The following is a 23,401-nucleotide window of genomic DNA, read 5'->3' as shown; positions in this document are numbered from 1 at the left end:
TTTTATTTATTTACTTTTTGGTCTGTCCTGTCTGGCACTGTTAGCAATCAGAATTATTGCCTAAAAGCCAAGAAAAATGCCCAACAGATTTATTTTCCCAAGTAGATTGTACAGCTTTTGCTATACTGGTCCACTTGATTGTCATATTTTATTCTACCTTTATTATTAACATTATTATTATTATTTATTTATTTATTTCATGAGTTATTGCAGTCAGAATGGACAGGACCGGAGGACAGGAAAGAGAACGAAAGGTTGGGAAGATTGTGAAGGTCGTGGGGGGAAATAGAGGAGAAGAGGAATATAGAGAGCAAAGACTGAAAATCTGCTTGATCACCTGCTGAGAGAGAGAGAAAAACAACACAACTTCACAAGTTCACAAAAATGGACAACAGTTGCAGACAGTAGATGCCCTTTGTGCAGCCGTCTTCAGCAGTTGGTGAAATGTTTCCACTCACCTTATGGAAATGCTCGCATCAGCAGTAACAGTGGAGCTACTTGTTACTGAGTTCATGTTCAGAACTTTTGATCAGCTGTAAAACAGCCTGTTTCAGTTTAAGAGTTGTTTTCAATAAATTGCATGCTCAACAAAAATCTTTTGTCTCGCTCCCATTTCTTTTTGTTGCATGTTGAAGCTCTACTTGGAACCTTGTTAAGATGCAATCATGCAAAACATAATTTCTGGCCATTTTTCAAGGGCTCTTAAATTTTTGATTAGGATTGTATGTTTAGAGGCAGCAGCCAACCAAGATAATGTGTGTCTGTAAGTACCTGTTTGTACACCTGTGTGTGAGCGCAGTTATGTTCATAAAGTTTCTCCATGTAAGTATTTAATTGTGGGTATGGGGAGCCATAGCCCTGCCTTCCAGGTCATGAAGTAGGCATGGAGGAGACATGGGCCCAAGATATCCAGAGGCCCCCCAGAACACAAGAGCCCAAGGAGGACCACCGCAGGGGCAATCGTGCCACCTACCTAGAAAAGGGCTGAAGAGTGTCCTGGATGGGGGTCACCTAGCAGCCACTGTGCAGAAGCCACAAGGGGCTGCAACAACGAGCCCGCAGGCTCCACAAGCAGCTGGCTACGTCAGGGCAGACTAAGCCCCAGGCCCAGAGACCCAAGGGCCCTCCATGCACCGGAGGAGGCCCAACAGAGCCAGGGGGACCAGGGGCTTTTTCTCATCTAATATTCGTTTATTTTAAGTAAACTATAATAACCATGCTTTTTTGCCTAACAGCCTGTTCACTTAATATAAAGATTTTTGAAATCTATAGAAATATGCCTTAATGAAGCTTTAGATGACCATTGGACTAAAACAGGAAAGCAGCTTTACATTTGCTGTACAGACTTTACTTAAGTTAAAAAAAAAAACAATTTAGCTCCATCAAACCCTAGCAACACTGACAAACGTTACTTTACCTCAGTGCGAGAGAGCTGAGCAGCTATGCCTACACCAGCCCTTCACAACATACATAATGCATGAAACAGAATATCGCTCTTGCTTTCCTAAAATACACGCTGCATTGTGGTTGCTTTGCACCCCGGAGGGAGATGGTAGATTTAGGTCTAATGATTCTAAACGGGGCTGATGAGATGTTTTATCAGAGCAGCACAAAACTTCCTTCAACTGCAGCATCCTTCTCTCTCCTTCCTAATGACATGATGGATTAGGAATCATAGATGGAGAAACACAGAGTTCTTTTTCACCACTTTTTCTGTTGTAGGTTTTTACTACCATAAGCTACTGCAGTGACTCCTTCCTTTTCCTCCACATGGAAACTTTCATCATCATGGTCTTTACTATTTGAGGAAAATATATTTTTGGGTGTCATGGAGGCATTTGTGATAGAATGAAAAAGATAAGAGCCAGGTTTAAGTACAATTTGTTTATTTCCTTCCAAACTGTGACCCCAAAATGCATGAATGTGATGCACGTGTGTAACAGAAGATACAATGAGCAGATAAATATAGAAAACTAAGCATTACATGTAGATCTGACACAAGTGCCACCAAACACTATAAGCCTGCCCATTTACCTACGACACAATAGTTGAGTGTGAATCATTTCACACTATGCACACTAGATTTGTTCAGCATTATTTTGAGGTCAAAGGTGAAAGCTGGGAGGTGTGAAAGTGTTTCCAAGTAGCTGAATCCATGCAGGACATCTGTAACTGGTTCCCATAGCAGCCCGGACATACAGCCCATGACTTTTCCATGACTAAGTCTGAGCACTTCCCAGTTCTTCCCTCCTGTGTGTTTTTTTCCAAATACCAAACAGAACAATGCTGCGGTTTCTATTTAGCTACATTTAAACCAACCATCTATTTCTATGTATGTATAAAAGCTTTAAATACATTCTGCAGTATTAAGAGATGTAACGGTAAAATCCCAAGATTTTTACTGTAGTAATTGCACTGTGTGGGTCAGGACTGCAACATCACGCACTACTCTAAATTTCTTAGGTTTACAGGAATATATAAGCATAAATAAAAAGAACATGAGCAATAAAGAATAACAAAAAATATTAACTTAAACCTGGATATGGGTTTAGTGTTTTGTTCCATGTTGACGAATAAAACTGTTCATTTGATAGACTCGTGTCTAGGAGCTACGTGTGAAATCAACTGTGCATTCACAGCACATGTACGCAACAGAATCATCAGGTTACTGTATGCAGCAGGATTATGTGACCAGCGTGTACATCAGATCGATAAACTTATTGATTTCAATTTTTCTCTGAGTGGATTTCCAGCAGACTTCATATCAAGTGGTAAATGTGGAAGTGTTTGGCAATTCTATGGACTCGATCCTATTCTGAGAAAGGAGAGGGGGGAAAAATCCACCAGGAAAGGGGCAGTGAGATAATGTCTTAACTACCCACTGAAGACGATTACAAGAACATAATGTGGTTATTTTAAAAAAAATGGTGTCTCCTAAATCTAGACGTGGATGTCTGTGGTCATGGTAGTGTGGTCCTTCTTTAAAGTTATGATGAGGATGACTCATTCAGAGCAGTGACTGGGTCCTGCTGTGGTTTACCAGTTGTCTAGGAAGTCGAATCCGGTCTTCAGGATGTTGCTGCTTGTATTAAACTGAAAGGAGAGAAACAGAGAGATCCTGATAAATAGCAGTGAGGCAGAAGACACTGTACAGACTGCGTTTGAGCTATTATTGGGCTACCAACGAAGAAGTCATAAAAGACAAAGACCTTGCTTGGTAATGCCCCTCCCACTGTCCTACTCTTGACTCTGACTCTGACACGGGAGGCTTGTCAGGTGACATGGACCTCACATGGGCTATTAAAGCTTGGGACTCTTTCTTTAATTGCACGTAGCATCAGCCCTGTTTAGGGTTTGTGTTTGCCTCATGTAATCAAGCCAGTTTGTGACAGTTTGTCTATCATATTTTTTAATCATCTCTGTCCTGTTCAAGCCATTCAGTATTCTACCTGCACTCTTCATTACTGTCACTGGGCTTTGCATTTTTGGCTTTCTTGCAAACTGCATTGTCAAGCAGCTAAAGTGCTATGTGATTAGGTTCCAACACAAGACCATAAATAACATATTAGTCTTCTGTTACAAAGGAAACAAAGGTGGTCGTGTTGGAGAAAGGCCAGGTTTGAAAGACCAGTGATGTCTCTTGGCAGAATAAGTCGTACACTGTCATTGTGGCATCTGCGTTGATCCTGTAACACATCAGTCTGAAGCCTTACTACAGAAACACGGGTCAGTAATAGACTTTAGCCACTATGTCTAACACCAACAAAATGAAAATGTAGCAACTACATGTTAACTCTCAGCTCCAACGTTATGACACAAAATGTCAAGGTTTGCTGTTAATATCCAATATTAGGTTTCATCCTTATCAATAACACTGAGTCCTCCCTTTAATGTAAAACTTATGTTAGTTTCTCTGTGTCAGTACAAACAATAATGAAGCAAAACTAAAAACATAACAACCATTTTTTGAAATTACGTTTTTTTAAAAAAAAAAAGTTTTCTAAACTATACATGTAAACCCGACCTTTAGAAAGCTTGGACCAGGTCAAGAACCAATATTACCATGGGCCTGTAAATACTGGGATAAACACATACGGTATGACCTTTTTAAAGCATATCTCATGCCTGGTCACCATCAAGCAGCAGGTACTTCAAAGAGCTGGGCCTTTTATTCTTAACTTTAGCTAGTGTTTAATAAAATCCAAAGCAAATGCTTAATTCAAATGTACTTAGTACTTGCAGTCTCTGAAAACGGAACTTACCTGGGTAAAAGTGGGGCTGACGTCAATATTGGCTGAGCCCTCTTCCTCCTTCTCTTTCTCCTTCGAGACATTTGAAGGCTTGGACACCAGGTTGGAGGCGAACATTTCATCGACCGTGTTGCTGACGGATGGCAGGGTGCTCTGAGATCTCTCCCAGCCTGCATTTGTAGATGGGACGCTGATAGGTGGGGGCGGGTTTGGAGAAATGGAGATGGATGCCGGGGTTGCGCTGACAGCGGTGGGGATAGGAGGTGGTGGCGCAGGAGGCTTGGGTGCTCTATGCTTGGTGGACCTAGTGGGAGCTGGAGCGTGGTGCTCTGCAGTTTCAGGCTCCTTGGCGCTGACAGAGCTATCCTGTGGGAAAATGTAAAGAAAGCAGCATTGAAGGATAACGTTCAGAAACAAACCTGGCATCAATTTTACATTTTCTTTTCTCTCCTTCTTAAACTGTAGCTTGTTTACATTTGCCATCTGCTTCTACTCGTGGAGGCGTCACTGATGCCAGATATTGCAGTTTCAGGCTAGGTTCTATTTTAAGACACAGTCTGATAACACATGTTAAGGCTGGAACTTTCCATCTGTTATTTATCAGAAACTTTACAGATCATAACAAATGTTTTTGCCTGAGAATTCGGCATCATCCATAACTTTTTTTGAAGAAGTTGCAACCTTCAGATTGTAATCAGTAAATAGGATGTGATGGTATTTTTACATGCGTACCTGTCGGAGGTAGGATGGGAGGGGTTTCTCTCCTTTCTCTATGGACTTGATCTGGCTGGGGGTCAGGGACTGGAAGTCAGCTTGCTCACCCTCCAGCCTGGACCTCTCAGCACTGATCTTCCAGAAAGATGACTCCTCTTCTGGTCTCCGGCCCTCGCTGACCGACACCTTCCCAACCACACAGAAACAGTTATGCACACAGTCCTGCATTCTTAAGATACTGTGAAGCGAGGCTTGTCGGGTAAAATTATTAAACCTATTTTAGGAGTTCTACTTAGCTCTTTTTAAAAATGTGAGCAAAGGTGAAGGTTTTTCAGAAAGAAATGTATCTGAAAACTTTTTTTGTGGCTACAACAAGCAATTGTTCTGTGAAAAAAAAATAAAAATCACAATACCGGTAGTCAGGCATTAACCGTAAGAAATACAAAAAAAATATACAGTTCACATTTCTGCCATTTTTACACAAAATTAAACAAACATCACCACATCCACTTCATGCTCGACTACTGCAAATGTTTCACTCATTTTACAGTCCTATTACAACAGCAAACACTTCCCTTCCAAATGTGCATGCTGAATCTCTGCTTCAAACATGAGGCCCCACCATACCTTTGTTCCTGCTGCACTCTTGCCAATCTGACCGGAATGAGTAACCTTCGACGCTTTTGAGTCAGACTGGGAGGATGATGAGATCCCCTGATCTACAGGGCCTGATGTCAAGCTGAAATCTATCTGACTCTGAAAGATGCGAATGACATGTAAGGGAGGATATACTTTATGTATCCAGAAAACAGACATTCCTGTTAATTTATTTTTACCTTTGTTTCCCACGAAAAAGGTGCAGAATGCTCATCCTGCCAGGTGATATCCTAAACACAAACACATGCTGTGATTAGTTTCAGCTTACACAGTCATTGCGCTCACTGCTCGCATTTAAGGGTATTTATACTAGGTTAGGTGGCTAAAGTAACATATGATGTGTGTATTTTCTATAATCTAGCGCCAACAAATACCTTGTCTATTGTAAGACTTCCTTTTGATACACTGGTTTATCGGTTAAAAGGCAACAACTGATACTTCCTACCTGCCAGTTTTTCCTTTATAGGAGTTAAACACTTGTCAAAATCTGCTCATAGCAGCCTTGATATCATTTAAAAAAAAAGTGTTGCTGTGAGCTGATGTGTATGTTTTGCTGCTTACTATTATAAAACAGTAAATATGTTATTAGTTACAAGTATTTAAAGCCCATAAAAGGCGAACTGTCTTTGCAAACTCTACTTTTTTTATGCATTTATCTTTTACAAATCAACGATTACATTAATAATGAAACTCGCATAAATACAGTGGCTCTTACCATATATAAAAATAAAGCCAATGTCATTTTAAACCCTTTAAAATATACAATGTTTCACTGTTAAATATTTCTATTCATTATACAGTGACACAACACCATATTTGTCGCCAGCCGTCTCGCCACAGTGACGTTTACCAACATATTTTCGAGGCTACGTGGCTCTCGTTAGCAGGCTTTTCTAGTTAGCGGGCTATCCTCGCCCTAAAACACACCTTAAACACACAAAATCCAAACTCTAATGTCTTTTAAGTACCTCTTCTCCGAAGTGAACTATCTTCTGACCCGTTTGAATGAGCATTTTAGGGTAACAGACCACTTCTTCACGCTCAACTCTGTGCATAGCGTATCGGGCTCGGATATGAGGATCCATCATCCAGTTGTCGATGGCGTTGTCCTGCTCTTGCGGCGTCATTTTCTCCCAGGACGAGCCGTGCTTGGCTTTGATTTTCTCCCTCTCCTGCATTATTTTCTTTGCCATGGAGTTGATGGAGGAGAAGTACTCCAACTTCTTCTCCTCCATCCTGTGGGCATCGAGCCCCGCCACGGTTGCGACGGCCATCTTTAACTGGGGCCAGCTGTTGTTATTGTGAGAAAGAGGAAGCCGGCGTCGCTGAGTGGGCGTCACCATAAAATCCATACGGCACCACTGCTCAGATTTAAGGGCTAATAGCGCCATCTAGTGTTCTAGTGTACCTGTATTTGTGACCGGCTAATCTCTCTCTCTCTCTCTCTGTCTATCTATCTATCTATCTCTTCTACTATCTATCTATCTATCTATCTATATATCTATCTATCTATCTATCTATACTATCTATCTATCTATTATCTATCTATCTATATATTATAATGATCTTAGTATATAGTTTATGAGCTACGTAGTACCGTGATGATGAAGGTTACCGGGGCAAAAAAGTATTTAGTCAGCCACCGATTGTGCAAGTTCCCCCACCTAAAATGATGACAGAGGTCAGTAATTTGCACCAGAGGTACACTTCAACTGTGAGAGACAGAATGTGAAAAAATCCATGAATCACATGGTAGGATTTGTAAAGAATTTATTCGTAAATAGGGTGGAAAATAAGTATTTGGTTACACTACAAAAATAAACTCATACTGCTTCACAACCTGTAACGTCTTCTGTAAGAAGCTTTTCTGTCCCCCACTCGTTACCTGTATGAATGGCACCTGTTTGAACTCATCATCTGTATAAAAGACACCTGTCCACAGCCTCAAACAGTCAGACTCCAAACTCCGCCATGGCCAAGACCAAAGAGCTTTCGAAGGACACCAGGAAAAGTATTGTAGACCTGCACCAGACTGGGAAGAGTGAATCTACAATAGGCAAGCAGCTTGGTGTGAAAAAATCAACTGTGGGAGCAATCATCAGAAAATGGAAGACATACAAGACCACTGATAATCTCCCTCGATCTGGGGCTCCACGCAAGATCTCATCCCGTGGGGTCAAAATGATCATGAGAACGGTGAGCAAAGATCCCAGAACCACACGGGGGGACCTGGTGAATGACCTGCAGAGAGCTGGGACCAAAGTAACAAAGGTCACCATCAGTAACACACTACAACGGCAGGGAATCAAATCCCGCAGTGCCAGACGTGTTCCGCTGCTGAAGCCAGTGCATGTCCAGGCCCGTCTGAAGTTTGCCAGAGAGCACATGGATGATACAGCAGAGGATTGGGAGAATGTCATGTGGTCAGATGAAACCAAAGTAGAACTTTTTGGTATAAACTCAACTCGTCGTGTTTGGAGGAAGAAGAATACTGAGTTGCATCCCAAGAACACCATACCTACTGTGAAGCATGGGGGTGGAAACATCATGCTATGGGGCTGTTTTTCTGCCAAGGGGACAGGACGACTGATCCGTGTTAAGGACAGAATGAATGGGGCCATGTATCGTGAGATTTTGAGCCAAAACCTCCTTCCATCAGTGAGAACTTTGAAGATGAAACGAGGCTGGGTCTTCCAACATGACAATGATCCAAAACACACCGCCCGGGCAACAAAGGAGTGGCTCCGTAAGAAGCATTTGAAAGTCCTGGAGTGGCCTAGCCAGTCTCCAGACCTCAACCCCATAGAAAATCTGTGGCGGGAGTTGAAAGTCCGTGTTGCTCGGCGACAGCCCCAAAACATCACTGCTCTCGAGAAGATCTGCATGGAGGAATGGGCCAAAATACCAGCTACTGTGTGTGCAAACCTGGTAAAGACCTATAGTAAACGTTTGACCTCTGTTATTGCCAACAAAGGTTATGTTACAAAGTATTGAGTTGTATTTTTGTTATTGACCAAATACTTATTTTCCACCCTAGATTTACGAATAAATTCTTTACAAATCCTACCATGTGGATTCATGGATTTTTTTTTCACATTCTGTCTCTCACAGTTGAAGTGTACCTCTGGTGCAAATTACTGACCTCTGTCATCATTTTAGGTGGGGGAACTTGCACAATCGGTGGCTGACTAAATACTTTTTTTGCCCCTGTGTGTGTGTATGTGTGTGTGTGTGTGTAGCAACCTAATACATATATAAGAGCTTTGTAAATTACTAGCTATATTAAAATGATCATCAGGGATTAGCATAACATAGCATAAAGGCACAAGTTGCACTGGATAACATAAAGAGGAAGATATAAATAACATTAGTGGACAGGGTAGTCAACTTACCTCATTGTGAAAAATGTTTATTTCTTATAAAACAAGCTGTATGGTGATTTTAATTGAGGATTGCCTAGGTAACACAATTATATTTTTCACCCGTGGTTCTCTTTTATGTGGCTCATATAAAATAACACAGTAAGAACACACAGCATGACTTATCTAAGTAGTGCTTTTCCTAGTCCACCTCTTTTCAACACAGTAGGCCCACAGCAACAACTCTCATTATTAAGAAGGCCTGTGTAAGTATAGTTGGATTCTTTGAGCACTTTTCTTTTCCTGCATCCTTGTGAATTCTGCTTCATGTCTTTCCTCAACCTCATGAAGTTGTTTTGGGGGCTATTCAAACGCTTCATGTGTCCATTAAACCTGTTGTGTGTTGTTGACCACTTGGGGGCAGTGGGAACAAGCTTTAAAAGCTGGGCTTTATAAGTTGTGGCCAAAAAAAATTTGTTTTTTAAATTTCCTTTATCTATTTACCCATCTTATTTTCCACATACTGCTTATTATTACACTTATTTGCCTTGTATGTCTACTGTACAAACTGAACTGGAATGACTGACTGTTAACTTTCATAATTTCAAATAAAGTAAATAATAACAATTTTTAAAAAAAGTTGTGGCAAAAACATCGGCAAACTGCTGTATCTTTACTCCTTTAGCTGCTATGCATTGATTTTAAGAACTGCAAAGTTAAATCATGTGCATGCTTTATTCATCTAATCCACATGGACAAAAAAAAGAACCACAGAGCTGCAACAGTCATTTGCATCCTCTTTGTAAAGTTACAGAACTTCATAATCACATACTACTTTTAATTTGATCTAATAGTCTACATCTGAGTATTGGTATTTATTTCTCCTCACAGATCTGAAATTTGTCCTTGATGTTTTACTTCTTCTCAGTGAGTCATTTATAATAAATCAAATGAAAGAGTTTCCAAGACAAAGATAATTAAACATAAAACAGAATTTTAAAACAAAATTCAAAACATAAAAAATATTTTTTTCTCAATAATATTTATTAAGATTACACAAGGTACAAAGACAAGCCACATGAAGTCACATATATTAATATATAAACATCAAAGCAAACCATTTTAAATGACATAAATGTACATTTCCAAAACATCCATGTCTGTAAAATCATCAGTACATCAGAGAAACAAAGAAAAAAGACATTTATAAAGCAAAGTAGTGCTAACAGTCATACCTTCTTAGCGCTACAAAATGGCTTTTAGTAAATGCAAACTGCAGCAGTTAAAAGATATCAGCAGTGGGTTCAGAAATCTAGTCTTTAGATATTTAGCCCATGTAGTCAAAGGCCACACATCAGACTTTTCAACTAACACCAAAACATGCACCTGTAATATTATGTACAAAACCAAAAGTAAGTTAAAAAGAGACAAAAACAATTTACTCCAGTGACAATATACCAAACATCAGATTGTTTTAGATGTTTCAGATGTGTGAGTTTATTGCATGAATTTTAAGCATTTAAAATAAATAGCTGTGAAAGACGTTTGTTTTCCCTTTTACAAATGTGTGCCAAAGCTTCTTGCAATGTATCCCTATTAGCCTCTTTGTTATTTGCCCTAGTTAACTGTTCAAATACTGCACATTGGATCAAAGCCGCACTTCTCAGGCTGTGCTGTGACTGACATCATTGAGGCTAAGTTTCTGATTTTTCAACATGGTGTCACTGGTGAAGTGGGGGTGAAGGGGAATGGCGGTCATCGGCACTGTTTTGGCCTTTCGTCTGGATGAGCGACAACACAGCAGGTAGAAGATCTCAACCACGTTGAGCACAAGCGACAGGCAGGATGCTACCATCATGAACATGATGAAGATGGTCTTCTCAGTGGGTCGAGACATGTAGCACTCAACAGTGTAGGGACATGGGGCTCGGGAGCATTCAATTAGTGGGTCCATGACGAACCCATACAGATAATACTGCCCCACAATAAATGCTATCTCCAGGAGGATCCTGAACACTATGGAGACCATGTAGTTTCCCAGCAGATTACCTTTAATCTGCACCTTTCCTTTCTCGTTTGTATACTTTGGAGCTTTTGTTATTTCACTGCTTGAGTGGGTCTGTATATATTCTCTCAGCTTTTTCTCTTTGTGGATGACATGCATGACATGACCGAGGTAGATCAGTGTCGGTGTCGAGACGAAGATGATCTGCAGGACCCAGAATCGTATATGTGAGATTGGGAAGGCGTGGTCATAGCACACGTTCTTGCAACCAGGCTGTTTGGTGTTACAAACCATCTTGGACTGTTCATCACCCCAAACCTGCAATGTTCAGATGACAGTGTTTATTATTATTATTAAAAAAAAAATAAAAATAAATTAAGGTATTACATTTAGTCACACAGCAGCACAAATCCTATACACTGAAGTGCAAAATCAATGTCCTAACATATAGTAAGCAAGCTGATTTAACTTAACTTTCATACTAGTTTTATAAATGAACTCGTTTTACAGTTATCTGTGCTTTTTTAATTGAATAACTGGTACACTTGATTTGCCTGAGTATGAACAGTGCAGACTGGTAGATGCAAAGAGTCACAGACCTGGTACAACTTAGGTTAAAATAATTGATTTGGAAATTTTCTTAGCTTAACCAAATTTTCTAAGTGCATTTAACTTGTTCAGTATGCATATGTACATATAAAGACTATAATATATTTAACAATTATGAAGTTAATTTGAAAAATTCTCATCTTAACTATTGAAATAATCAAATTATTGCAGACCACTGCCTTGCGTTTACACTTTTAAGACAACAAACCAAAAATATACTGTATATTTTACATATTTTGTAAAATGTTACTCTGTACAATGACCAGGCTGTAAAATAGAATTAGGCTATATATCTATAGTAAGATCAACTTTAATAATAAAACTTCAATGTACCAAACCAGTGTTTTTTCACTGTCAGTGCAACCTAGCAAATTTATATTGAGAAAAACGTGTAATTCTCATATCCACTGTAATCCACTGTTTGTGAAGAAAATTTACTCTATCAAAACATTATTTGAATTTTAGTTTCAACACTGTTTTTATGTGGACTTTTGTTATACCCACCAGAGGGCATTTGTTTTTTGTTTGTTTGTTTTTAATCTGAAAGGCCAAAACTCACAAAAGTACCTAAGGCATGTGAGTTATGTATAATTCTTTCCCTCAAAAGATGAAAAAGTAGAAGCGGACCTTCTCGGCTCCAGCTCCAAGGATCATGATCCTGAAGATGAAAAGCACGCTGAGCCAGACCTTCCCGATGACCGTGGAGTGGGACTGGACCTTATTCAGCAGCGAAGACAGAAATCCCCACTCACCCATGGTTTCTGAAAACAAATAAAGATCCTTAATGACTGATAAGATGTGAATAAATTCAAAGTTTCATCAAATCTAGCCTTCGGCAGATCATTTAGAAAATAAATGTTTTGCTGAGGAGATCATAGTTTGTTTATTTAGCTGTTGCATATGCAGTACACTATATTCAAATTATATCTAACTGAGACAACTGAATTAAACTTAAATTTTAGAGTCAAATGACTAAACTGGCCTCAAATTTTGAGTCTTTCAAACTTATAGATTGAAGTATTTTATTATTTAAATTATTAACTTGTAGTTTGTTATAATCAATCAGTGGAAATTGTTAAACATCACCAGAAGCAGCAGAAAGTCTGCCCTGCTTCTAACACAATCACATGTACTATAATGCCCAGTGACTGTTTAGAGGTTAAAGTAGGAGCTGTGGAATAAATATATTTGATTGGATTTTAAACAAGAATGTACAAGCAACGGATGTTTGTATATGGCTTTCACTATATTTTTATCATATGAAAGAAAAGCCCTTTAGTGCATTAACAGCATAATAACTGCATATCACTGATTTATCCAATCTGAGAAAATACAGAAAAATGTAGTTAATCAGATGTTTACTGTCACAGATTATGTATAGTGTGTCATTTTGTCTCACTAACATACACTCCCTAATAATAATCAGTGCTCATCAGTCAACACATGACAAGATGCATCTTAAGATACCTTAATAATGAGATCATGACATTATTTGAATCTTATTCCAATATATTAATTAAAAGTTTACCCTGTTTACAGTTTATAATTAAAAATAAATGCCTTGTAAATGAGGAGGATTTTTAAATAGGTCATTCTGTAGCTTACCTTTGAGTGTAACAGCTCTTCTTGCAGGCAAGCGAATCAGTCACCGGTTGTAGAGCTGAATGGCAGCGAGCGTACCAAACCAGACTTGTCTATGATACCTTGAACTTTAGATTAGATGGAGTTGTGCAAGCGTGTGAGCTGTCACGTTGTCATGACATCTGGAAATGAGAAATCTCATGTAGACAAAATTGGGCTGAACATGGAAAATGTTAATGATTGCCAAACTTTTAACCGCTTGTACTTGATTTTTTTCCCCTCTGTATTGGTTTCATAAGATGATACAGTAGTAGTTATCACTGTATGATAAGCTTCTTTAACATTTTGAATTCAACAACATTTGTCAGTTATGCATTTTTAGTCAAACAGTAACAGAGTCAACGACTAAACGGCGCAAACAGATTACAATGAACATGAACGCTGCTGCATTTTGTGAGGACTCATGTTCGTTTTGTCATTAAAAAAATGCTGAAAGTCCGAACAAACTGAGTAAGTTTAGTATTATAAGCTTCACAAAGACTGAGATATTGAACTGAAATATGCTGAGCTGATATATTTGATCTATAATGTTCCACTTTCTTTCTTTTTTTTCTTTATGGTTTTTTTTATGTAGATATTCTCATTGTCTTTAGATAAACTTTGAAAGTATCGATTACCAGTCAACCTAACAGCCGCACCCCATTCTGAAGAAATACCAGATTATAGATGGAAAAATTAGTCAGTCGCCACATGATTCATTTGTAACAACCTTGTATTAAACAATTATTTACATAAGTTTAGCAAAATGTAAAATTATTGCATTTCAAAATATGTTAAACAAAACTATCAGCTATTATCACTATTATCAGCTCTGGGAGGCTTTGACTGTTGTTATTTGCCAGTTTCTACACACTGTCACTTCAACTAATGCCACTTAAATAGTTTAATAGTTTAATTATTTATATAGCACATTTAATTACAACAGGAGCATTGACCAAAGTGCTGTACAAGAATACAACATACATAATAAAACAACTTAGAGTATCAAAAGCAAACACCAAATATGAATTAACAAACAACTCTCATGCTGTATTAAAAGCCAGTAAATAAAAATGCGTTTTAAGATAAGATTGAAAAAGATTGACAGTAGGAGCCTGTCTGATGTGTAGGGGTAAATTATTCCACAACTTAGGCGCTACGACTGCAAATGCTCGATCACCTCTATGAACCAGCCTCGACCTTGGTACAGCTAAAAGCAAAAGATCACTTGATCTAAGATATCTAAGGAGGGTATAAGTCTGCAAGAGGTCAATGGGCATTGCACTAGTTTTGCACAAACTGTATATAGTACTTGTCTTAAATTCTCTAAATATCGAATACTTTTTTCTCTTTTTTCCTCTTTATCATAATTATTACCGCTATTTTCTGTTATTTTCTTCTTAATTTAACTGCACACTTCTATATGCTCATGTAAAGCTGAGGAGCACGAGCCAAAGAACTTCATTATGGGTAAATGTGGCTACACTGTTTATCTGTACATGACAATAAAACTTGAAACTAGAAAAACCTAAAAAACTAATGAATAATGAAAGTAATTATTAGTTGTAGATATGAAGTCACACAAAATGTGTGTAAATCATGGTTTTTCAAAATAAGGGCTTATGAACTGAAAAGTGTGAACATCTAAAGACAAGAGATTGATAGAAGCAACGTTTCTTCAAGTTCAAGTCATTTATTTCAAACAAATAAGTATACAAAAAAAGCTGCTTACACATAATAAACAACATCATTTTTATCTTTCAGTAGGTAAATCAACTCATAGAAAATGAACAAGACAATACCGTAACTTAGAGAACATGACCGGGCATACAGACAGTTTTTCTCATTAAACTGTTACAATTTTTTTCATGTTGTCAGCAGAATACTGATGGCAGGATTACTAGTAGTTTACTGTTTATTTGACAGTTTTCCTGCTATAATCTACTTTATAGTAAGTTGCTGTATTTGATGATTTGCAGTATAGAACTGGCAGCTAAAGTTTGCTCGTATAATATAAATATGTTAGTATTGCACCTTTTAGTAATAGATTTTCAGGCATATACAAAGGAATGGAAGCAAATGCTAGAAGAATATATAAGTAAAAATACAACAATGTATTCTGTGAAGACTTTTCTAAGCACATACTAACATATTAATGCAGAATGACAAAGCTTTTCTATTGTCTTTCAGTCCCTTGGATGTATCTGAATGCAGACACCGAGCAAGCTAATACATTTTAATTGTCACAGACGTGGTTTTTAATGACCGCTCAGGAGTCGTTTCTCATCCTTGGCCCCATCCAAGCTCCCTGCAACACTGTGGCTGGCTTCAAGATCTGCATTCATCCTGTTCTGCTTGAGGGCTTCCTCTGCAGTTGGCCACCTTGGACCTGAGAGGCTAGCAGGATATTCTGGAGAGGTAAACTTATGAGGGCGACGTCTACACCTGACCCTTTTGCAAATCAGGTAGAACATCTCAATGATGTTCAGAAACAGAGAAACACAGGCCACCACCAGCATGAAAATAATGAAGACGGTTTTCTCTGTGGGTCGAGACATGTAGCACTCAACAGTGAAGGGGCAGGGCTTTCTAGAACAGGGGAACATGGGGACCATGACGAAGCCGTACAAATAGTATTGTCCCACAATGAAGCCGGCCTCAATAACTATCTTGACCGCAAGCTGGGTCAGATAGCTCCCCAGTAGATTCCCCTTGATTTGCACCTTCCCCCTTTCATCTGTGTATTTGGGCCTTTTGCACTGGGTGCCACCAGGGCTGGAGAGCAGCTCCCTCAGCTTGTTCTCCTTGTGGATGATGTGCATGGCGTGGCCCAGATAGATGAGTGTTGGCGTGGAGACAAAGATGATTTGGAGCACCCAGAAACGAATGTGCGAGATGGGGAAAGTATGGTCGTAGCACACATTCTCACAACCAGGTTGCTGAGTGTTGCAGACGAAATCTGACTGCTCATCACCCCAGACGCTTTCAGCACCTGCACCCAAAACCATGATTCTGAACAGGAAGAGGACGCTCATCCAGATCTTGCCAATCACAGTGGAGTGTGACTGGACTTTTTCCAGCAAGGTTGACAGAAACCCCCAGTCTCCCATCTTTAATGACAGTGTTTAGCCTCTATTTCTGAAAAAAGAAGGCAAACGTTGTAAAGACATAACACCACACCTTATTTCTGAAACATTAACTACAACTTATTCTTTAATCAATAAACTCCTGGTGAATGAAAAGAGCTTACAGCTCTTTAGATAGATCATTTTATCTCCTAAAACCTTAGCAGGAAGAAGAAATTACAGTATTCTGACCCTTGAGCTTTTGAATCAATATTTTCCACACATAATCATTAATCATTAGAAAACGGAAGAACAAGAGACACAGTGTCATCAGACAAATGAGTAAAAGTGAAAAAAAAAAAACTTTAAAAAATGTTTCTTTTAAAATAGGTACATGCAAATTTTTATGCATACAGAAAATTAAGCTATAATATGATTAAAACTATACCATAAATAAAATTAACAAAGAAATCTGATGCTGTTAATGTAATCAAAAAATAGTAATTATAACTGAAAAGTAAATTAACAACCAGCCATGTACTTCCGATAAAGTAAGAAATGAATCTTTAGTGTGAAAAATTCCAATATAATAACAATTTTCTCTAATTGATAAAATGATCGGTTATCTAAAGCAGAGGAGAGAAACCGTTACATCTTACCTGTTGATCTGCTCAGAGAGGACTGAGTCTCGTTGAGAAAGATCACCAACTATAGTTGGACCTTGGATTTCTGGGCTCTGATCAGCGGCTGAGTTACGCAACACACATCTGTGAGCTAACAAGAGCAGGAAAAGTTTAAGAAACACCAGACCAAGAGGGCAGCGGGTGTAATAATTGACAAGTGTTCAGTTCCGTTGTGTCAGTGAACCGCCATTAAAGTTTGAAAATAAATAAAATAGGAATGCGTGTGTGTGTGTGTGTGTCTGTGTGTTTTCATGTATTTACATTTTTTGTGTGTGTTATATACAAATGAGGAAGAGGAGGAGTAGCATGATGAGTAACTGTATTAGTCTGAATTGGGAGGTTAGTTTGAAATTTGCACTCTATGTGAAACCATTAATCATAAATGTGTCAGGAGAGAAGAAGGTCTTCTGTCAGCTGCACAGTCGGCAAGCAAGAGATGTCACTTTAAAATAGCACTGGAAGTTGAAAATAAGGTGCATGTGTTCAAAATATATGTATTTATCAATTTCATTTATTTGTGTATTTCACACACAAATGAGAACTATGCACATGGATGATGAAGTACTGTGTAATTCCCAGTTGGGAGGCTAGATTGGAATTCACGCACCTTGCTAAAACATTTGTTGATTTAGTCAACAAATGTTTTAGTCATGAGATTGTAGATAAGGTTCAAGTAGATGAACTGGTAAGTTTTGTGACTCACAGTAACATTCATAACCAGCTGTTTCCTGCCAGAATCATCAAAACATCACGCCAGCAACCAGGAAATTATTCATAATCTGTGGGATTAGAAAAACTGTTTACTGTCACTTTTCTTATGCAGGTCAAAAGCTAAGCTAAAGCTAAGTGGTAGTAAATTAAGTTTTGTTAAGTTTAGGCAGAGATAGTTTAGCTCTAATCTTTTTTCTGTTTCTTATTGTACATTTTTCTGATGCTATTAACAACAAATGTGGCTGCTGTGGCTCAGGCAGTAAAGGAAACTGCCTATTAATCGCAGAGCTGATAGTTCAGGTGTGCAAATAAAGACACTGAACTAACTACCAAATACAAAAGAAATTGTCCGTTACATTTTAAAGAATAAATTGCATATATTTTTTCATTAGATTCAATAAACACTAAGTTTTCAAAAAAATTGAATTTTCCGGCTTTACAGGGTTAATATATTTTAGGTCATTATCCAGATCCAGATTTAATCAGTTTTGTAAGCATTACACAACTGCTACTCCATATACACAATTATAAATTAATGGTCCAGTTTTAATTTTAAAAAAATTAACTAAAAAAAAAAACAAAAAAACAAAAAAGCAAATGTTAATATTGTGTTTGTGTATCTTTCTAAGAACTGGCAACCTCTCCAGAGTGCAACACCACCTCTTATCTCATGACAGTGTGTATGAACGCCAGCTACCCATGATGCTAAGCTAGATAAGGGATTGAGAAAATTGATGAATGGAGGTTTTGTTCATTTTAAATTGAGGAAATTATTGTATGGGACATTGCACATAAAAATTATTTGAACATTTATTATGTATGTTCCATTACTTTTACATACAGGGTGGTTCATAGCATAAGAACAGGACAGTTACATTTCAGTCACATCTGGGTCTTTATTGAAGGTTTATTGAATCAGCATTAAACATTATTAAATGTATCAAAAGTGGAAAGCAGTTCACTACAATCATGTAATGTATTAACAGTAAACTCCAGTTGTCTATTGTGAAAAAAATGTAATTTTCTGCAGCCCTTTGCATGTGACTGAGTCTTGTTTGCAGAAGCTGGCCATTTCCCTCCCACCTGCTCTATTTAGTGCACACACAAACACACGTCTCCAAAGCCTCCAGAGCATACAAATACTGCCAGGAACCGCATATACAACCTATTGCTGGGCTTATACATCAGATGTGGATCTCCCCCATGTTGTTGTTCTCAGGTGATCCATTTCTAGGAGCCTCACTGACTCCACTCGTGATGCCGTTCACCCCTAACTTTCGTCCTTGCAGCTCCAGCTCCAGGTTGACATAATTCTGAATCATCTCGTCCCGGTTTTTAAAAGCCTTCCTTTCTGAGGGTGGAGGAGTCACTGGGGTCACAGTGTAGTCCTGTCTCCTCGCCATGCATTCCTTCACCGCTTTCACACACAGATAGAACAGCTCCACCAGGCTGAGGACGAGGGAGACACAAGCCGCCACCAGCATGAACCAGATGATGACCGACTTCTCTGTGGGCCTGGACAGGAAACAGTCCACCTTGTGCGGGCAGGGGAAGCGGGTGCAGACATAGCGTGTCTGTAGGGAGAAACCATAGAGAAGGTACTGACCCACGATAAACAGAACCTCGAGGGCAATCTTGGCTAGGAGATGGAGGACGTAACTGCGCAGGAGGCGGCCACGGATGCTGATCTTGCCGCTGTTTTTGGTGTACTTGGGAACTTTATAGGCCCTCCTAAGGAGCAGATTGGTTTGGTCATCCAGCTCTTCCTGCTTCTTCATCCTTTCCTTCATCTTGGATTAGAAAAGCAAGAACACAGAGTTAGACATTTTCCAGGAAACAGATAAACCTTAATTCTGGCAGTGTGAACAAACTCTCACAGTTCCAAAATGTTCTGCCAAAATATGGCTGAACAGTTACTCCAAACTGCCACACTGTTCCAAGCTGTGTTTTCATTAACATTTTGGCTAAATGTATGAGCACAATATCAAATATCAGAGCAATGTTAGCATATGGTGGAACAGCTAATAATGTGCGTTGGAGAAGCACTGAGAAGCTTTTTTGTTTCTTTAAACTAGCACTAGAGATTTGTCCTGCTAAGAAAACTCCTTCTTAAGCCATCAAGAAATGGTTTGACTATCAATCCATTGTCTTCCTCTTCCAATTCAGGGTTGCGGGGGTGGGGGCCTGGAGCTTGCCCCAGGTGTCCACGGGACAGGTCGCCAGGCTAACATATAGAGAAGCTATTCACACCTATAGGCAATTTGGAATCATCAATTAACCTAACCCCACTAAGTACATGTCTTTGGACTGTGGGAGGAAGCCAGAACCCATGCGAAAACAGGGAGAACATGCAAACTCACACGGCACAGGCCTGGCCTGATGCTGGAACTGAACTCGGCACCTTTGTGCTTTCAGGCAACACTGCGCCATCATGCTGCCCCATCCAGAGTGCACCCCACCTCTCATCCTAAGGTAGCTGGGATAGACTCTAGCACTGCCACCCAGTCCCATGAATGTTTGGCCACCAAGGTGAAGAAAACATGAAATCAAATGTTGTGTTTACACTGGATCATTTCCAGCAGTGCTTGTAATATAAGCCCTTTGCAGGTTCCTTCTTTCAGCCAAAACAAAAGCTTTGGAGACTTGAGTCTACTAGCTGCACATTACCAGCAAATGTTACATTGTAAGTTTGGTTTATGTTTGACTTGGTTAGCCTGCAAAAGTGTCCAGGTCTTTATTAGCAAGTTATTTACTCTAATGGAAACCGGAAATATGGACAAAAGCACTGGACCACACCTCTTAATGTTTGAATTTTCACTCCAATTGCCACAGGTGTATAAATTCAACCACCCAGCCATGTAGTCTGCCTTTACAAACCTTTGTCATTCTAAAGAGATCACTGAATTCAAGTGTAACTGTAACAGTATGCTACTGTTGCAACAAGCCAGTTGGTGAAACGTCTTCCCTTTCTGTATTCTTGCGAAATAGAAACAGACTCAGCAATAAGTCACCAACACTCTCACTTACTCGATAACTACAGAGCTTCAAACCTGGAGCTGTTCAAACCTCTGGCATTAATATTGCAAAAACTGTGTGCCAGGAGCTTCATGGCATGGAGCAGCTCCTGTAGTCAAAATGTGTTGATGTCCCAGGGCTTTATTCCAAATATTGTTGCCATGTTAAAGCACACATAAATAGACATACTCATAAGGTGGAAAGAATAAAAGCTGTTATGTCTGGGGTGAAAAATAATGACGCAGTCTTAAGCTTCCTCTTTAAGTCATAGACATTTATGCTAACGATGGCGCAAATTAACTTCCCATAAACGGTGCTAAAAGGATCTTCTCTTCCATGCAATTGCCACTCCCTTATAGGTGTGGCATGCATGACAAAAAGCAGTGATACAATTGTACTGCACGTACTGCAGCGACACACCTTCTTTTCAACGTGGATAACATGAAGGACGTGACCGAGATATAACAGCTTTGGAGTCGCTATTGCAATAATCTGAAGAAACCAAAAGCGCACGTGAGAGATGGGGAAGGCCAGGTCATAGCAAACGTTCTCACAGCCGGGTTGCTGAGTGTTGCACACAAAGTCAGACTGTTCGTCTCCCCAAACCTGAATGAGATCAGAGGAAAATTAAAAATGTTATTTAAAAAAACCACCATAAAGCTATAATCCTGGTTTTCACTCAGATATGTCCTATAAAAACAGCACCAAACCTTCTCAGCACCAGTTTGCAGGACCATGATGCGGAAGATAAAGAGCACCGTGAGCCACACTTTGCCGATCACGGTGGAGTGGCTCTGCACTTTATCCAGCAAGTGGCCCAGTAGATCCCATTCACCCATTTCAATCACCAGCTGTCCTGCTTCTGTTAAAGAAGGTACAGATGAAATAAACACGGAGGCAGATAGACACAGCAGTCGAAGGCAGTCATTTCTGAAGGGATGCGTGGGTGATCTCAGATGTGTATATATTATTACAGAGAGTATTTTGTAACCTGACTTGCAGTTCAGGTCAGAACAGACAGCCTCACTCACAAGGCCAACTTTTTATCACTTCTTGCAGCCTTGTGACTGTGCAGATAGAGGCCACGGCTGCTGATTTCAAGTCTCCAAAACATACTTATCTGCTGGACACTGACACCTTAGCCTTGGTTACCGCCAACCGCCGCCAATCATAATTCAAAGAATTCCTGAAACTGAGCTTAAACTGTTCATAAAGAAAGTTTTTGCAGAGTTCATTTTAGATGATGATTTTAAAGCTGATACTGTTTCACGCAATATTCGGTGACGCTTCTGTGGCTTTTCTGGCCCACATTGCATTATCTTTGGATTTTAAATTACTCTAAATACATGATTTTTTGCAGCTGGCTTGTTTTGCCTTTGCCAGCTCTGATCCACATTTGCATGCTTACACTCAGTGTCTCATAACAACAACCATTAAATAAAATTCAATGATGAAACGCAGTTATCCTTGCAAATAAAACCCAAGTCATAACAGAGACATACTCCAACATCAGTCCATTAACTACTATTTTTCTACAACATGTACATCATTATCACTGATTTTCTTTCTTTCTTGAATGGTGAAATCAGAGATAGACTGCATCTGTATATAAAAATCAACTTACCAGCTGACCAAACTGAAAAATTGAAAAGAAAAGGTGGCTGAAGAGAGAAGTACCTCAAGAAGATGAGGAGAAGAGAAAGTGAAGAAGAAGCCGTCCTTGTTTTATTGTTCATTCAGCGACTTATCTGGAAGGACACCATCCTAACCACAACAGCAACTCCTTGTCTTAACAACAATTCAGACGTTCTGCTGAAGTGTAACCAGTCATTGGTTTATAATATAATTTCATTTTTGTTGCATTTCAGCTTTGTTGGACAGTGAAAAGAGAACGTGATCGTCTGCTGTACGTTTTCTAATTCTTTTTAATATTGGGAAATAAAGGAAGATTCAGGAGATGAACTAATGCAGAAGCTCGTAAGCATGACTGACACTTCAGGAAAACGGTGTGAATAATGCGGTTAGCTGAAAACCAAAATTAAGAATTGAATCATATGTAAAAGTCCCTTAAATGAATCTTTCAGAGCTTCCTACGCTTTTTCTTACACAAGTGAAACATTTTGTCAAAATCAACAGTGTTTAAATTGTTGTTAGCTTTCCTGTCAGTATTTCACTAATGTCCATAATCCATGTGGTCTTTTTCAAATTATTGCCCCAACTGTGAAAAATTGCACACGAGAAACTGGAAAAAAAAACTCGATAACCTCTCTGAAAGAATGACCTTTTACCTAGACTTAGCTGTGTGAGTTTTTTTTGCTCTTGCTTATAGTATTTTTGCTTAAGCAAATGTTTGTCTTTTCACCAGCACAGTATTCAGACTCTGGCGTCATATTTAAATCCTACCAAAGAAGGGTTTGCACAGCACCGTGTCTGTTTACTACACACCACACTGTGGGTTCATGAGGTTTACAAGTTTCCTCTAAGGTTTACTCTGACCCAGGTCATCTGTGGGGGTTACAGACTGAACTCTGGAAGCCTGCGTCGTCTCTGCTCTGTAAATAATTTACTCCGTACTTACACTTTAAAGAGAAAAACAAAGCCTGGCCTTCACCTTATTGATCAGTCATTGTATCAGAGAAGACAAACATGCACAAGTAAGGCAGAGCGCTCGGGTTTTATAAAAATATGGTTCAACATAAAAGACAAAAGTTAC

The 23,401-nt window shown here is 39.1% G+C and overlaps 4 protein-coding genes across 4 annotated transcripts; all 4 read right to left on the bottom strand.

Moving 5' to 3' along the window:
* Positions 1 to 1,869: 1,869 nt before the first annotated feature.
* cunh1orf198 (chromosome unknown C1orf198 homolog) lies at positions 1,870 to 6,940 on the bottom strand. Its single transcript, XM_005930479.3, has 6 exons — positions 6,590 to 6,940; positions 5,801 to 5,851; positions 5,592 to 5,720; positions 4,983 to 5,150; positions 4,263 to 4,616; positions 1,870 to 3,093 (listed from the first exon to the last, which is right to left on the bottom strand). The coding sequence occupies exons 1-6, from the start codon at positions 6,893 to 6,895 to the stop codon at positions 3,037 to 3,039; spliced, it is 1,065 nt and encodes a 354-aa protein (XP_005930541.2). The 5' UTR covers positions 6,896 to 6,940; the 3' UTR covers positions 1,870 to 3,036.
* Positions 6,941 to 10,013: 3,073 nt separating this feature from the next.
* LOC102309420 (gap junction Cx32.2 protein) lies at positions 10,014 to 13,344 on the bottom strand. The gene is made up of 3 exons (XM_005930478.3): positions 13,200 to 13,344; positions 12,222 to 12,355; positions 10,014 to 11,303 (listed from the first exon to the last, which is right to left on the bottom strand). Exons 2-3 carry the CDS (start codon positions 12,348 to 12,350, stop codon positions 10,644 to 10,646), a joined length of 789 nt encoding a protein of 262 aa, XP_005930540.1. The 5' UTR covers positions 12,351 to 12,355; positions 13,200 to 13,344; the 3' UTR covers positions 10,014 to 10,643.
* Positions 13,345 to 14,887: 1,543 nt separating this feature from the next.
* Positions 14,888 to 17,215, bottom strand: gja13.2 (gap junction protein alpha 13.2). The gene is made up of 2 exons (XM_005930477.3): positions 16,939 to 17,215; positions 14,888 to 16,352 (listed from the first exon to the last, which is right to left on the bottom strand). The coding sequence occupies exon 2, from the start codon at positions 16,322 to 16,324 to the stop codon at positions 15,473 to 15,475; it is 852 nt and encodes a 283-aa protein (XP_005930539.1). The 5' UTR covers positions 16,325 to 16,352; positions 16,939 to 17,215; the 3' UTR covers positions 14,888 to 15,472.
* Positions 17,216 to 18,474: 1,259 nt separating this feature from the next.
* gja11 (gap junction protein, alpha 11) lies at positions 18,475 to 22,499 on the bottom strand. Its single transcript, XM_005930475.3, has 4 exons — positions 22,313 to 22,499; positions 21,399 to 21,550; positions 21,109 to 21,294; positions 18,475 to 19,463 (listed from the first exon to the last, which is right to left on the bottom strand). The coding sequence occupies exons 1-4, from the start codon at positions 22,422 to 22,424 to the stop codon at positions 18,858 to 18,860; spliced, it is 1,056 nt and encodes a 351-aa protein (XP_005930537.1). The 5' UTR covers positions 22,425 to 22,499; the 3' UTR covers positions 18,475 to 18,857.
* Between the last annotated feature and the right edge of the window lie 902 nt (positions 22,500 to 23,401).

Source organism: Haplochromis burtoni, unplaced genomic scaffold (genome assembly GCF_018398535.1).
Source record: "Haplochromis burtoni strain Fernald_Lab_line unplaced genomic scaffold, NCSU_Asbu1 Contig_93, whole genome shotgun sequence".
NCBI classification, from domain to species: domain Eukaryota; kingdom Metazoa; phylum Chordata; class Actinopteri; order Cichliformes; family Cichlidae; genus Haplochromis; species Haplochromis burtoni.
The sequence above is the reverse complement of the archived record's forward strand: the minus strand, read 5'-3'. Positions and strand labels throughout refer to the sequence as shown.